Raw genomic sequence first — 16,379 nt, 5'->3', positions numbered from 1 at the left:
CATGCTCGCCTTATTTCACAGGTGCCCCCAGAGTGCCACTCCCAGGGGGAGAGGCCCCGAAATCGCCACCTGGAAGCCAGCTGCCACCTGCGTGAGGGCGTCCACATCTGCGCTCTGCTTGGGGCCTTGGCCTAATGTGACCTGGCAAGCCTGACAGTGGGGTCTGTGCCCCGAGAACACCTGCTTCCTGATCGTTTCCTCTACACCCCTCAGCCCTGTGGGCAGAATCACACGGCTTCCTCTGCAGATGCAGGTGTCCAAGGGAAGCTCTTTTCCCAACCACGGACAGGACGATCTGCTTCCCTCCTCTTCCTCCTTCTCCCCGACTCCAGCCCCCACCAAGGGGCGGTCAGGAGGGACACCCAGATGGCCCTCAGACAGCGTCCCCAGGGCAGGATGCAGAGGCACCATGCTGGGGCCCAACCTGCTCTTCTCGGGGCCTGTGGGCTGGTTGCCGAGGATCCTGGGACACAGCCTCTCTTGGGGGCTTCAGGCCGAGGATACAGTGCCTCTTCACCCCACTACATGCAAGCTCCCCCACAGTGGGGCCATGCGAGCTGCATTTATCACTGCCGGCCCAGGGCCAGCACAGGGTCTGACTCGTACTAGACGCCTGGGACACATTCCCGGGATGGACAGACGGGTGTGGAAGGGTGGAAGGATTGATGGGTGGACAAAGGAGTGGATGGCTGGGCGGACGGATGGCTGGCTGGGCGCAAGCGCTGATGGACAAGTGGGGGACGAAGTGGAGCACACAAGCGGGGAGACTGGAAGTATGGGCCAAGGTTTCTATCGGAAGATGCTCTAAGGGGGATATCTGAGTCCAGTGACCTGGGGAGCTGGCTTCTGGAGCTGTGCCCCCGCCACTGGAGGAAACCACAGGGCGTGCAGGCCTCTCTGTCCACTTCAACTAGTCCCTGCGGGGCTGCAGCTGCTCGGCACTTGGACGGCTAGTCTGAGAGAGGAAACCGTTGTGGCTCAGAGGGGCCGACCAGACCCTAACCTGGGCTCCCCAGGTCCAACGAGCGCAGCACCCTGCATCTGATGGGGCACCAGGGCTCCCGTGGGGGGGCCGCCTTTGCCAACGACAGGATCAACCTCCCCACCCTGTTCTTGTGCCTGGGATATGGTGCAGACCAGCCTGATGACTCTCTGCCAGCACGGAGCCTTCCTTCTGGTGCCAGGACGTGGGCAACGAACCCCAGGTGAATACCAGTAGACGTGAGCAGTCACATTCAGCTCCGTAGGCCAAGCCACGTGAAGTTAGAGCAGATTCGTTTGTCCACGTCAGGGAAGAAAGCTGAGGTTTCAGTCGCCTCGTGAGGGTCCAGGCGGAGCTGATGTGTCGGCACTGAGATGACACAGCCCAGCTTTCCGAGCGAGGCACTGGGCTCTGTTCTCCGCTATGCAGTCAGCTCCTGGGCCTTCAGAGCTCCTGACGAGGCAGCTGCAGCCCTTCCCCGCTTGGCGGGAGAGAGAACAGGCCTGGGAGGGTACTGCCCGAGGCCTCACCTGGCGAGGGGCGGAGCCTGGGCCTCTGGCTCCAGACCCCTGGGCCTCTGCTGGTGCAGAGATGGAAGGGGGGCTGCCGGTGACATCACTGCAGCTTTTGGGTGGAGGGCGTGGGACCCAGTGCCTCCTCCTGCTTCAGGCTGTTCACCCAGGCACCCTGTCAGTGCGGCCAAGCAGCCCGCAGCCCCAGTCCTCCTGGCCAGCTGGCACCTGTCCTCTCTGCACACAGCTCTGACCTGGAGCGGGGGCAGCTTCCCCTCAGGGGCAGGAGGAACAGGAGGCTTCAGGGCACACAGTCCAGGGCTGGGGAGGATGGGGCGACACAGGCCCCAGTGCCCAGCAGCCTCAGGACCCCCCACCCATCAGGACTGGCGGGCATCTGCAGACCGTGTGGATGGAGACCCAGACCCGTCGTTCCCCCGAGGTGGTCCCAGACTTCCTGGCATTGCAGGGAATGTGTTAGAAGTACGAACGCACCTGGGCCCAGCCATGGGTTTTAGGCACCCTCCAGCCGCCCAGCACAGCCTGAGGCCTTAGCGCTGCCTAGGCGGTCAGGAGCCCCGGATACTCACGTGGTAGGAGGCCCGCTCCTCCCGGTCCATGGGCCGTGTGACGTACATCCGGCCAGACATGGAGTCGATGCTGAAAACCTCCATGGGGGGCTGGTCGGCGCCCACGCCCGTGATGCTGTACCGAATGGGAATGTCGTTGTCCTTGTCGGACCTGATCTGGGATGAGGAGCAGAGACGGCGGGTCAGCCGGTGGCCGGGTGCGGCCTTGCTTGTCCCCCCACGCTCTCCCTGCCCTGGGTCGCTTTGCAGTTGCCGCCCCGAGGGGCAGTGGGGACCACAGCTAATCTCCATCACTGTGGGAGCCAGCCCGGCAGCCAGTGGCCCCTGGCAACAGGGAGGGACAGGACACAGTGCTGCAGGTTAAAAGGCTCTACGGGGAGTGTGGGACACGCAGCAGAGCCCGCGACACCCAGAGAAAGGCACTGCTGGAAACGATGGGCTAAAACAGTGGAGGCTGATGCAGGCTCTAACGTGGGCCCTGACACCCAGGAAGAGGCGAGGCTGGAGACACAGGCAGCCGCCCCAGGGCTCCCCACACACTTACGCCCCTAAGTTCTCATCCGTGCACGAGGCCAGCGGATGGATGCACAAAGGCTGAGAAAACGTCCCACCTTCCTGCTCCCCTGACAGAGGCCCTGGCAGTCCTGGGTGGGGGCTTGAAGTAACAAATGGCCCACAGCCAGTACTGAGGCAGGAATTTAACACTGAAAATTGTCAACGTGGGCACAGAGTAAACACAACCATTGAAATATTTTCTGCAGGGAGGCTGTATGTTGGAAAACAGTATGGTTAGTTATGGCTACCTGGGTCCCAAATCCAAAGTTAATTTAGCAAAGACTGAGAATCATGGGAAGAAATGGAAAGGAGGGGAGACCAATGTGCGATTCTGGGTTTTACATGGGGTGGTGTTGGGTTTTGCAAAGGCATCGTTTTGTTTCTGACCAGATAATTAGATAAATATAAGTCCTTGGGAAACAAAAAGGACACCAGTAGAATGAAAAATAAGATGTACATATTTCATTTAGATGAAGCCAGGGCTCTTGTGATGAGAAGGGGTGGCTGACGGGCACATGGGCACTGACCCTGGAAGACAGCTGGCTTCTCTGAGCTGTGGGGTGGGAGTGAGCCACAGAGACCGAAAAGGCAGAGATGATGAAATCAAATGAACAAATTGGAATTCAACTTTGAATATACGTTAAAAAATACAACTTTTTTGTAAATCCAGGTTCAAAGGACTGTGATAACATTTTATAATAAATGGGCCACAATGAAAACGTCAAAAATAAAAAAATTCCACAAAGTAAAATTGACTAGGACCTTATTAGACTAATGCAATTAAAATTTAGTGAAACAACAACTACCAAGTTCATGGATGAAATAAATTGATGGTTTCCAGAGGCGGGGGTTGGAGAAAGGGGTGCAGGGGGTCAAAAGGTGCAAATTTCCAGTTACAAAGTAAACAAGTCCTGGGGATGCCACGCATGGTGACTGTATTGGTGATTTGTATCGAATATTTGAAAGTTGCTAAGAGAGTAGATCCTGAAAGTTCTCTTCATTAGAAAAAAATACTGTGACGATTTGTGGTGACACATGTTTACTAGACTCACTGTGATCATTTCACAATAATAAAAACATCAAATCATTTTGCTGTACAACTGAACCTAATATAGTGTTATATGTCAATCACCCCTCAATTAAAAACTAAATTAAGGAAAAAACAATGATAAAACCACAACAAAAAAGAAACTTTTAGAAACTTAAAAAAACGTTCTGAAATAACCATGGGATCAACTGGGAATCAAAATTGAATTTGGAGGTTATTTTAAAATAATAAAGACAATGAGACTCCTGAATAGTGATACCCAAGGAATGTGGGAAGAGATTGAATCAAAGCAAACCCTTAACTTTACATGTTTTCGCCATTAAAATGGAATTACAGCCAATGAACTGAGCATTCAGCTCCAGAAAGACAGGGGTGGTACAGCCAGGATGTACCAAAAGCCAGCGTGATCAATAAAGACAAGAAGAAATTTCTGAATTTTCAAACGGAATACAGAAAGATTGATAAACAGGTTCAAGAGCTGTGCTCAGAAAAATCCTCAAGAAAATAGATGCACCTTTGGCAAATTTAAGGGAAGAAAATAAGACTTTCAGATATCTTATTCTTTTTATTTTATGCTAGTACAGTTGAAAATCTGGATGAACTGTTTTTTGGGAACATATGAAATTTCAAACTCAACTAGAGAGAGCAAACTGGAAGAGGCCACTATTTCTGCAGGAAATTCCTCAGAAAAGGCAGGTGCGCTTACCTAGAGGCTGTTTCAAAGGTTCAGAGCAGAGGCTGAGAGCAAGAAAGCAACCTGCTGCTCCTACAAATCCTCCTCAGATGGTGTCGTCCTGAGCACCCCAGGCAGGGTAAATGCAAACCTCCTACACCTGTGGGTGTGAAGCTAAGACTGAAATGCCAGCACATGGGATTCAACAGTGACTGACTCCCTGAAGGGGAGAGAGGCAGAGGGGCCCAATCGGAGACCCCCCTTTAGCAGTGCCCGCAGAGCAGACTCACAAAGAGCCTACACAGTCATCACTATTTTTGCTGCACTTATGTAAATAATAAGGCAAGTTTGAGACTAGACTTATTTTGCAAATTAATCTCACTGTGACTATCTTTGTGGAAATGAGGGTGGTTGTAGAGACAAAACTTATGTTTCAGCAGAAAGCTGTAACACACCTGTGTAGACATCAGATTCTAGGGCTGTTCATTGTCTCTGAGGTTTTGTTATCTACCTGCAAACTGGACAGGATCCTAATTTGTCTAGTCCCCTCGTTTGTCTGGCTACAGTTGTCCAAACTAATGTTTGCAATTTTATCCCACTTTTCTGACTGGGAATCCCTAAGAACAAGAACTGCCCGTTTCCATAGCCCTGCACACTAACGCTGGGCAACTTGATATGAGCTGCAGGGCAATCCCCCCAGTGGCTCATGTATGGAAGCCTTCATGCCTGTTGCTGTGTGGCCCACTTGGAAAGTTCACTGGAACACTCGATGTCATCACAGAAGCATTCAACTTGCAAAAGATGGTGTGAGCTGAACATCTAGAAGTCTTTTCAGTTGGCTGCCCTCTGGACTCTGAAACCGGTTTATAGTCTGCTTCAGCATTTCATCTTTGTTTTCGTTTCTATAGAAATGCTTCTTCTTAAATACCTGACCGCTTGGATCATTTAGATCCCCCCTGCAGCACTGCCCAGCCCCATCTGCCCTTATCCGTTCCCACTGAAATAACCACAGGGTAGGCCCAGCCTCTCTGTGTCACCATGACAACCACCCTAATTTCTTTCCATCCCAGTGTTCCTTCCTAAAGGGACTTCCCCCAGGCCTGCAACATGTTTTAACTGAAATGAGACAATGTTCTTCTGAAATGACCTTTTCTCAGGATTGAGACTGGTTCAAGTTGCTGGAGCAGTTTCCCAGATTGGCTTGTAGACTGACGCTGCTGGGGAAGTGTCAAAGTGAGGAGGCGGGGGAGCAGGATCTGCCACCCCCAAACATGCCACTCTGGGGCATGGAATAGTTTGGGATGTAGCAGATGCAGGGAAAGGCTTTCTTTGAAATTCCTGATCTGCCTACAGGCAGGTCCTCCAGAGGGAACAGTTGTCACAGATCCCCTTCAGGGGCGTCATCCAGGGAGGATTGATTCTTGTCCCAGGAGGGGAGGGTCAACACCACACACCGACAACCTTCTTTGCAAGCTGTTGCACCTCTCATTACCTTCCCTAGAAGTCATGTCCCCTCCACTACGAGGCCCATATGCCCTTTCCCCTGTTGCGAACGTATCTAAGCCTGAAGTCCGAACCACCTTGGGAACTTCCTCATTCTTCCCTGGGTCTCTCCCTTGTGCACATGAGGCATACATGTTAACCAATTTCTGTTTGTTTTTCTCTTGTTAATCTTTCCTTCCAGTTTTATTGAGAAATAATTGACATAAATCACGGTGTAAGTTGAGGGTGTACAGTATGATGGTTTGATTTGCATATAATGTGAGATGGTCACCACAGATTTAGATAACATCCATCTTTTCATTTTTTTGTGTTATTAATTAGCATTCTTCCACTTCTACTTGAAGAACTCCCTTTTGCAACTCTTGTAAGGCAGGTCTGGTGAGCCTTAGCTTCTGTTTGTTCAGGAAAAGCTTTATCCCTCCTTTGTTTCTGAGGGACAGCTTTGCTGGGGATAGGACTCTTGGTTGGCAGTTATTTTCTTCCAATATTCTGAACGTGTCACCCCATTTTCTCCTGGACTGAAAAGTCTTTGTTGAGCAATTGGCTGATAGTCACATGGGGGATTCCCTTGTATGTAACTTCTCTCTTCTCTCTTGCTGCACTTTCCTTCTATCTTTGTCTTTGACTTTTGACAATTTAATTATAATATTTCATGGTGTAGCTCTATTTAGGTTCAACCTAATTGGGACCTTTTGGGTCTCATGAATCTGCACATCCATTTCTCTCCCCATGTTTGAGAAGTTTTCAGTCATTAGTGTTTTAAATATACTTTCTGGCTCCTTCTCTGTCTCTTCTCCTTCTGGAATTCCCATAATGTGGATAATATGGTATGTTTCTTTTTGTGATGTGCTATAATTCCCATAGGTTCTCTTCTTTCTTTTTCTTGCTCCTCTGATGGGGTAATTTCCAATGTCGTGTCCACCAGATGTTGGTCCTTTCTTCTGCGTGGTTGAGTTTGCTTTTGAAACTATTGAATTCTTCAGTGCAGTCATTGCATTTCTCAGCTCTAGAATTTGTCTTTTTTCATGGTTGCTATTTCCTTGTCAAAAATTCTCATTTTGTTCATGCATGGTTTTCCTAAATTCATTTAGTTGTCTGTTTTCTTATAGTTCACTAAACTTCCTTAAGAGGATTATTCTGAGTTCTTTGGCAGTTCATAGATCTCCATTTCTTTAGGGTCAGTTTTTGGAGCTTTACTAGTTTCCTTTGGCAGAGTCACATTTACCTGATTTTTTTGTGACCTTTGACTCCTTACGTTGGTATTTGCACATTTGCGTAACTGAGGTCCCCTTAGGGTTATATAGGTTTGCTTTGGCTGAGACAGTTCTTCACCAGTCAGCTCAGTTTGGGTTCCTGTGTGTGTCTGCTGGTAATGTCCTTGGGCAGGTGGGGCCTGATAATATGGTCTGTTTTTGGGTGAGGCAACTGTTTGAGGTCTGAGGATGGGGGCTGGGGGTGTGTGCCGCTGGCTGAGGACAGTCGGGCAGGACTGCTGACTCGACTCCTTACCCAGTGAGGCTGAAGGATTGGCTCCACAGTTGCCTGGATTCTCTGGTTGGGCTCTCGGCATGGTTGGGACTGGGTGCTATACTCACTAGTAGGTGGGGCTGTGAATTAGCTTTCCGGTGCTGTCAGGGCAGCAGGACTGGACCCGGGGCCTGCACAGCTCATTGTCCGGAGGCCTGAATATGGCCTGAGTGTGCCCTGGACTCCCCGGTCAGGCGGGACCACTGGTCTGCCCTGCAGCTGGAGGAAGCCGTGGGCCACGCTCCCTGCTCATGTGCAGCACCGTATGCAGGGCTGTTGAGCGTGCCTCACCGCCTGCCTTCCGCCCGGCTATCTGGGTAGCAGTGTTGGGCCTCCCGGGACATGGCTCCAACCTGCCTTCATCACGTGTCCCTCTGCTGCCACCAAGTCACAGCCTTCAGATAGAACTGTGCATCTGACCAGCCCAGGCTGAGGCAGACAAACAGGGAATTCAGGGAGACAAGCACTGAATAGATGGCGAGCTTCCTTCTGGCGGCCTGGCTCCACTCCCAGGGCTCAGTTCAGTGAGGTGGCTCTTTGTGGCTGAGACTCACCTCTCCTGGGGCACAGAGAGTCTGCACTGAGACTTGGTCACCAGGGAAATGGGCAGAAGCTCGCAATTCTAGATTAGGGAGAGAAAGAGCCCTCCTCCTTCTCCGGGGCTGGAGTTGTTGCTTGGTGCTGGGAGAATGGCTTCAAAGAGATCAGGCTCCATTGAGGAGACAAGGAACCGAGTGATTGATGTAAAAACTTCAAGGCTTACTGCTTGTAATGCACCAGTTTTGCCCTCTAAGACCACAGAAGGTTCTAGAAAGGTTGGTGAGTTCGGAAGCTTAACTTTAGGTTAAGAGAAGGGCACCTGAAGTGCACAGTAGACCCTCAAATAGCATTGGCTGAGTTGACTTAGACTGAGAAGGTCCCATGAGACAGATGGAGCCTTCCAGGGATGGGAGGCCAGGGGAGTGGTGTGGGTCTGCGCAGCCAGAGGGGTAGACATCACTGCTCCACCGAGAGTGTTTCCTCTACAGTCCTTGGGCCAGACTGCCCATCTTTCATAGAGAAATTTAATAATAAAAGTGCTGAAAAGAGCCCACCACACAGTTAAGGAGATTTTAGTTTTTGCAAAGAAATCTCATTACGTTTTGACCATTGAGCCACATTTACTGAGCTCTCCAGGTGCCAGTTAGGGGCACCCTCTGGAGTACAGGGCAGTGTGAGGCCAGGGCTCTTTGCACCAGCTCTCAGAATGCTCTGAATTCTCCCACAGTTTACCATATTAAGAAGAAATACTGTGTGAATGAATTCACCAGATCAGGGGAGAGCAGTTTTCTCCTTGATTTGTGTCTGGAAAATGAGAAAAACATCGCAGTAGCATACGAAAGGGCCATGAATAAAGAACACAGACAGGCATTTCCATCATGCATCTCACTTTTATGATGCCACGGAGAATTATGCTCTTTTGCATTTGTTATTAAAGGACAGAACAGATGGTGAAAGGTTAGTTTAAAGTGATGTCTACATTAAAATAACTTATGGTGCCCGGCGATCGTGTCCCCCCAGGGACTTCTGCTTGGAAGGCTAGCTCTTGTCCTTAGGAGGGGCTGGATGAGACGAAGGATCTGGCAGAATCTCCCCCAAGGAGGAAGCATTTGCCTAATTTCAAATGAACTTGAAACTGGAGAAAAGTCACCATGTGCAGTTTTGAATAGCAAATGCCGTAGAGGCTTATTCCCAAGGCACCGAAGCGGTGGACACTGTGGGGACAGAATCACATCCGGTCCCCACCAAGAAAGCCCACAGGAGAGGAGGAGACCCAGCCGGTTGGAGGGCCCTGGGCTTCAGGCTGAGCCCCACAGCCCTGGCCCGCCTGTCATTCTGCAGGCCCACACTCAGCCGCACAGCACTCGCTGCGTCCAGGCCCCGCACTGGACGGACACGGCCCTGCCCTCTCGAGGTTCTTGGACCAGTGGAAGCAGAGAAATCTAAGAAAGTGACACTCTCTCTCCATAATTATTAAGTGTGATAGGGACTGTTGGGGGAAGAAAAGGGTTTGTGAGACACCCTGTGGGGGGAGCCAAGTGGCAAGGGGGGTGCCCAGGAAAGTCAGGTTCCAACTGAGTGTTTGCTTCCGTCCACTGCCTTGCACAGTTCCCACCCATGTGCACACCCCCACCCACCCACAAACACACAGGGACACAAACATACACGTGCACACACATGTGCAATAAGCACACAACTGGATCCTCCCTTCCTTTTGGCACCAAGCCTCCCGGGAGGAGGTGGTCATTGGGCACCATGGTGGGTCTTGCTGTGCCGTTTACTAAGGTCTCCCTTGATTCCTGTCCTAGCATTTAAAAGATGCTTTCAAAATCCTTAGGATCAAGTTCTTCCAGGAGGATGTGATTCCTTGGTGAAGTGCTTCAGCTCTTTCTCCTCATACAATATTAAGCCTAGAGATTTTCCCAGGAAGGCAGATTGCAGACTCGACTCCATTGCTTCTTGGGAGTTGGGAGGTGCCTGCAGCGGCCCCATTTCTCCAGCAAGTGAAAAGCTCTGAATCGTGAGGCGGATGCTTTGCCCCCACCCCACCGGGACCTGGGCTGTGCGAGCCCACAGGCAGGCAGATCCACTGCAGCCGTGGCTGCAGCAGGCCAAGAGAGGCGATTTTCTCCTAAAATCTCAGTCTCACCAGAGCAGAGCAGTAAGAGGACTATTTCACCCAAATGTGCTGCAGCCTCCCCGTGGCCCGGGCCCGTCCCCATGGCCCCTCGCGATACCGGAACCTCCTGAGTATTGTGCTGATACAGGACCAGGGTTTTCTTGGGTTTTATGTGTCTTCTCCGCATGCAGAATGGCCTGCCTGCCGCCCCCCCCCCCACCTCTGAGCACTAAAGGTGTTCTGCACCCTCTTCTGGGCCCTGGAACAACATGGTGGCCGCTGTTCTGAAGGGTGACAGGTGCAGGCCCGTCACCCGGCACACTGTCGGTGCGCAGTGATTACAGGATGAGCGTTTGAAACAAGAACATACTGCCTGGGGCCGGAGGACGGGCAGGTAAACAAGCGACCAGGGTCACGTCCAACTGCCGGGAAATCCACGGCCTCTGCGGGCAGGTGGCAGGAAGGACAGCGGCCTCTCTGAGCCCCATGGGATTTGGGACGAGGAGTGAGGGTGGAGGGGAGGTGGGGAGGAAGGCCGAGGGGTGTCAGGCAGGGTGGGCGGGCAGGGCAAGGAGCCCCAGGTGGAGAAGAAAGGTCCACCCAGCTGGCCAAGGCCTCTCTCCAGGAGCCGGGCTCAGCCAGTCACTGTATGCGGCAAAAGGAAACAGATGGGAAGGGAGGAGGGCAAAGGTGGGGACAGGGAGTCAGGGAGAAGCGAGGTGTGCTCACCCCTCGCCCACCATGGGCGGAGCCCAGCCTGGCAGACGCCTGGAGCTGGAGCATAAGAGGAGGGGGTGCTCCCTGGAAACCCTACTGCAGCCTGTCCTGTCCTTGCAGACTTCTGGGGTCTGGGGCCCAGCGGAAGGAGTCAGGACAGAGGATGTGGTATCTGCAACCCCCAGGCCCCTGGCTGGAGGGGAAGGTCCTGGGGGGCTGGCCCACAGGGTGGGTTTGCTCCCTTCCTGCCCACAGCCCACGGGGTGGCCTGTCTGCAACGTACTCTTCATTGTGCTTGTTGTGGACCTCGAAAGCCTCCGTCGTTGCCTGGGATGGGCCCCGGCTCTGCTCTGGAGAGGGGCCTGGAATCCCCACCCCCAGCCCTGGGCCTGTTAAAGAAAGCTCCCTGCACGTCACCCCCACCTGACCAGCTTGTCTCCCCCATTCTGCATACAGGGAGACCGAGGCCCAGAGAGGCAGGGGGAGGTACTGGGGCAGGTCTCACCAGTTACTGGGGGTCCAGGGCAGAGTCCCCAGGTCCTGTCTTGGCCACGCTGCCTTCCTAGGGAGCCTCTGGATGCAGAAGAGAGGCTGAGGGCCCCTTGCCCACTGTGTGGATGGGAAGGCCGCCCGGGTGTCTGGCGTCTCCTGGGGCCGCTCACCAGAGACTCAGTGCCCGGCTGTCCCCCTCTGCTGGCGGGGTGCAGGGACCGCTGAAGCCCCGCACTTACAAAGCTGCTGTGACCCTAAGGTCCCAGCGGAGCTACACGTCAATCGCTTTGGAAAGAGATCATGAAATTGTACCCAAGTCCTAAGCGAGTCCCTTCCATCCAGCCGCAAAGTTTACTTTACAAGCCCTTTGCCAGGGTCCCGGGTGAACGGTAAGCAGCGGGTTTGCGATAAAACTGTTCTCATCCAGTGAATGGGACAGACCTGGGGCCGAGGGTAAGTAAGGATTCTCACTGCCGCCTCCCCCAATCTTCACGGATTCTTGAACATTACTTTAAGAGACTTGAAGATGTTTGTATTTCTTGCATTTTATGAAGTATTTTCCATGGGTAATAAAATTCAGACTTCAATTATTTTCAATTAAGCTCTTGTAATGAGCAAAAAACCCAGAATGTGATAGGAAAAGGCATTTGTTGTGTAACATTGACACTAGTATACATTATCATTCACAATTTGAGTTTTATAAATCATGAAAAATCCTCAAAGTCATATGAATATTAATGAAAGCCATGACTATGTTCCTAGAAAAATTTGCCTGGTGGGGAAAAGTGAATTAAATGCTTCTCAGACATGCCCTTCAGGTTGTACCTAATTAATAAGGACAGGCAGTGACTTAATTTTTGGTGTGGGACCCCAGGGGCCGTTGCAGCTGACAGTGGTGAGGGTGGTGACCGTTCCTGGCTCTCTGGCAACAAAGGCCTCACTTCCTTTTGGGGGGTCTTCATTCCTCCATGGTGAGTGGTCCTGGGAGATGGTCCCTAAAGATGCCTTATCCTCCCCAGCAGGCAGGCCTGTGGGCCAACCTGGCCATCGGCTTCTTTCTCCCAAACGTGAATCTTGAGTCAAGAACGAGTCAGGACAGAAACCCGGCTGGAGCCCCTCTGTTCAGTGCCATCTCCCTGTCAAGGCCCAGAGCCTGGGGCCACCTGGCCGGCCAGCCTTCCGCTCCGCTTTGTAAGCAGCTCAGGTCCCTGCTGGCATGCCCCCTTTGTACAGCTGGAGTTGTTTCCTGTTGCATTAAGTCAGACCTCTGCCTGACCCTGTGGTGGCCAAGGAGCCCTTATCACACTGCTGGGTGGGTAATGCCGCCCAGAGGGAGGGCACCGTGATGCTCAGGCCTACCCACAGCACCTTTCCACAGAGGCCCACCTCGGTCCTGGGGTCGGGGTGGGTTTCCCCACAAGCAGAGCCTGAGACAGGGGTTCTCAAGTTGAGTGAGAGAACGGGGAGAGCCCCAGGAGAAGGGGCAAGAGGGGGATGTGGTCTTGGCTGGGGTCTGACTTCAGTCTTGTGCCATGGGGGGAGCCCTGGAGGGTGAGCCGCATGCATCAGAGGAAGTCCAGCCTTGGGCTGAGGAGTCCGGTCTCTGTGGGCTGGCCCAGGGCGAGGGGCTCCTCCAGGCACCTCCCAGTGTGGTGTGACCAGTCCTCTGTGGAGGTCCAGCTGGGTGTCACTGGCAAGGCTTAGAGCAGCAAGGGACAGTGCGCGGGCTCAGGGGACAGTGCGTGGGTTCATGGGACAGTGTGCAGGCTCACAGGACAGTGTGTGGGCTCAGGGGACAGTGTGTGGGCTCACGGGACAGTGTGCAGGCTCAGGGGACAGTGTGTGGGCTCACATGGACAGTGCGTGGTCTCAGGGGACAGTGCGTGGACTCATGGGGACAGTGCGTGGGCTCATGGGACAGTGCGTGGGCTCATGGGACAGTGCGTGGGCTCATGGGACAGTGTGTGGACTCATGGGACAGTGTGCGGGCTCATAGGACAGTGTGTGGACTCATGGGACAGTGTGCAGGCTCACAGGACAGTGTGCGTGCTCATGGGACAGTGCGTGGGCTCATGGGGACAGTGTGTAGACTCATGGGACAGTGTGCGGGCTCATGGGGACAGTTTAAGGCTCACGGGGACAGTGCGTGGGCTCATGGGAGAGTGCGTGGGCTCACAGGACAGCATGTGGGCTCAGGGGACAGCATGTGGGCTCATGGGGACAGTTTACGTGCTCACAGGACAGTGCATGGGCACACGGGACAGTGCGTGGACTCACAGGGACAGTGTGTGGGCTCAGGAGACAGAGCACGGGCTCAGGGGACAGCGTGTGGGCTCAAGGGGACAGTGCGTGGGCTCAGGGGACAGTGTGTGGACTCACGGGGACAGTGTGTGTGCTCACGGGACAGTGCGTGGACTCACGGGGACAGTGCGTGGACTCACGGGGACAGCGTGTGGGCTCAGAGGACAGTGCGTGGACTCACGGGGACAGTGGTTGTGCTCACGGGACAGTGCGTGGACTCACGGGGACAGTGCGTGGACTCATGGGGACAGCGTGTGGGCTCACGGGGACAGTGCATGGACTCACGGGAACAGTGCGTGGGCTCAGGGGACAGCATGTGGACTCACGGGGGCAGTGCGTGGACTCACGGGGACAGCGTGTGGGCTCAGGAGACAGAGCACGGGCTCAGGGGACAGCGTGTGGGCTCACGGGGACAGTGCGTGGACTCACGGGGACAGCGTGTGGGCTCAGGGGACAGTGCGTGGACTCACGGGGACAGTGGTTGTGCTCACGGGACAGTGCGTGGACTCACGGGGACAGCGTGTGGGCTCAGGGGACAGTGCGTGGACTCACGGGGACAGCGTGTGGGCTCAGGGGACAGTGCATGGACTCACGGGGACAGTGGTTGTGCTCACGGGACAGTGCGTGGACTCACGGGGACAGCGTGTGGGCTCAGGGGACAGTGCGTGGACTCACGGGGACAGTGGTTGTGCTCACGGGACAGTGCGTGGACTCACGGGGACAGTGTGTGGGCTCAGGGGACAGCATGTGGACTCACGGGGGCAGTGCGTGGACTCACGGGGACAGTGCGTGGACTCACGGGGACAGCGTGTGGGCTCACGGGGACAGTGCGTGGACTCACGGGGGCAGTGTGTGGGCTCAGGGGACAGTGCGCAGGCTCAGCAGAAACCAGCCACTCCAGCTGAGTGACTGAGAGTGTGCGAGCAGCCCCCCAGCAAAACTAAGGCGAGAGGCGGAAAGGGAGGCTGGGCAGCCCCTGCAGCTCCTGGCCAGGCCGGTGGCTCCCAGGCTGGCTGTGCCTGTTGGTGGGCACCTGCACCATGTCTCAGTGACCGTCTGGAAGCTCCAGCCTCCATGGGGGTGATGGCCAGTGCCCACGGGGCCGGAGGGTTTGGAGAGAGGCACTGTATGCCCGTGACACCATGTCCACTACCAGTGAGATTGCAGCTGTCACCACGGTGCACAGGGCATAACTCTTCACGTTCCTGCTCAGCTTCAGGAGCATGGGGAGGGGCTGTGCCGGGGTCCGGCGGAGGGCGGGGAGGGTGCTGCCCTGCCAACCCTGCAGGATGCGCGCTGTTGGTGCATCCAGGTTTAATGAGCACAGGACACGCCGTGTCATTCAAGTGAAGGACGGCAGAGAGGGGGAAGCACATGAAAGCTGATATTAATAATAGATCTGTAGTGGTGCTCCCATGTCGTGCCGGCAGCCGCGTGATGCTCAGCCAACGAGGCCCAGTCCAGAGCCGCTGGGCCTGGCTGGGCGCAGAAGGACCTACTCCGTCCGGGCAGGGGGCAAGCGTTTCTAGGAGGGAGCAGCCTCCTCAGATCCAGGGACTGGAGCAGAGGCGTTGAGAACACGTCCTGGGCCGTTCGCCCGAGCTTTCCCTGCCTGCTCAGACCATCAGCCGTTAGGAGAACGGCTGCTACTCAACTGGAGCTCAGCCCCCATCTGAGGCTGGGTCTCCGTCATGACAGTGATTCATCCTTTTAAACTGAAACCCCACTTTTTATTTTTCCTTGTTTGCAGGAGGGCTTGCATATTCCTGGGGGCTGTGCGATCAGACCACAGGGAAAAAGCGGCCGCCACCTTTGTCCAGTGATGAGTGCAGAATGCATGCGTGAGGCCCTGCAGGGACCAGGGAAGATGGGTTTTAGGCAAACTGCATCCGCAGAGAGGTTGCCATAAGAGCTGGGAGTAGCGCCTCTGGACAGTGCGAGACCCGGCCATCCTCCCAGGCGGTCTTCCCCCTCCCTGCCCCAAACAGCCTTCAGAACGCCGCTCGGATGCCAGCTCCCCCTGCAGCCCTCCCTGAGTGCCCTGCCTCCAGGTTAATTTTTCAGTTGCCTCTTAAAATCATCTTTACGCCCTCATCACACGCTGGAGCGTGTGCTGGCTTATCACCCACTTCCCGTCCACAGCCTGCCTTTCTCCAGGCGTCCCCAGCACCTTGGAAAGCTCCCACGTGCAGTGGGCCATCCAGACACACCCACTGTGAGTGTGCGTGCATGCTGAGACCACACCCTGTGACGCAGAGGGGCAGGCCCCGGTCCCCGAGGCGGCATAGGCGCCACACCCGCCCAGTCCTTCCTCTTTCCTTATGGGGTGACTGCTCTGCACCAGGCCCATCACCCAGCATTAGATGTGCCTGATCTCACCGACTCCTGCAACAGCCCCAACAGAGATGGTACTAACCCCATGTTAGATGAAGAGACAGAGGGTCAGGGAGGTGGAGCTGGGGTGTAAATCTAGAACTGCCGGCCCCAAGCGCCTCTGGGCGAGGCCTCCCCTCCATACGGCCCAGGCTGCCAGGAACAGCCTCAGAGCATCCGGGAAGCACTGACTCCTGGCCTTGAGAATCCCAAGGAGGCTTCCTGGTGGCGCGGCACAAAGGGGGCTTTGTCTCCTCGGTGCCACATTTTGTTGGCAGACACTGTTACAGAAAACCGGAAAACCCGGACCGGATCGCTGACGGAAGAACCAAGCGGCACTCGGAGGTCTTGGAGGGCGGAGGTTTTTTCACACTGACGTGCTCAGAGGAGAGTGATCTCCAAAGGCCTGAGCCCCGAGTGCAGCAGGGCCGTGCCTTTCATACATTT

The 16,379-nt window shown here is 54.5% G+C and overlaps 1 protein-coding gene across 1 annotated transcript in view; it reads right to left on the bottom strand.

The window, feature by feature from the left end:
- CDH4 (cadherin 4) overlaps window positions 1–16,379 on the bottom strand; it is a 471,142-nt gene that overhangs the window by 59,474 nt on the left and 395,289 nt on the right. Inside the window, exon 5 of the mRNA XM_036901831.2 lies at window positions 2,085–2,240. Coding sequence (XP_036757726.1) covers window positions 2,085–2,240 — 156 coding nt within the window. The remainder of the gene's footprint in view (window positions 1–2,084; window positions 2,241–16,379) is intronic.

The sequence above is a fragment of the Manis pentadactyla genome, chromosome 5 (assembly GCF_030020395.1).
Source record: "Manis pentadactyla isolate mManPen7 chromosome 5, mManPen7.hap1, whole genome shotgun sequence".
Taxonomy (NCBI): domain Eukaryota; kingdom Metazoa; phylum Chordata; class Mammalia; order Pholidota; family Manidae; genus Manis; species Manis pentadactyla.
The sequence above is the reverse complement of the archived record's forward strand: the minus strand, read 5'-3'. Positions and strand labels throughout refer to the sequence as shown.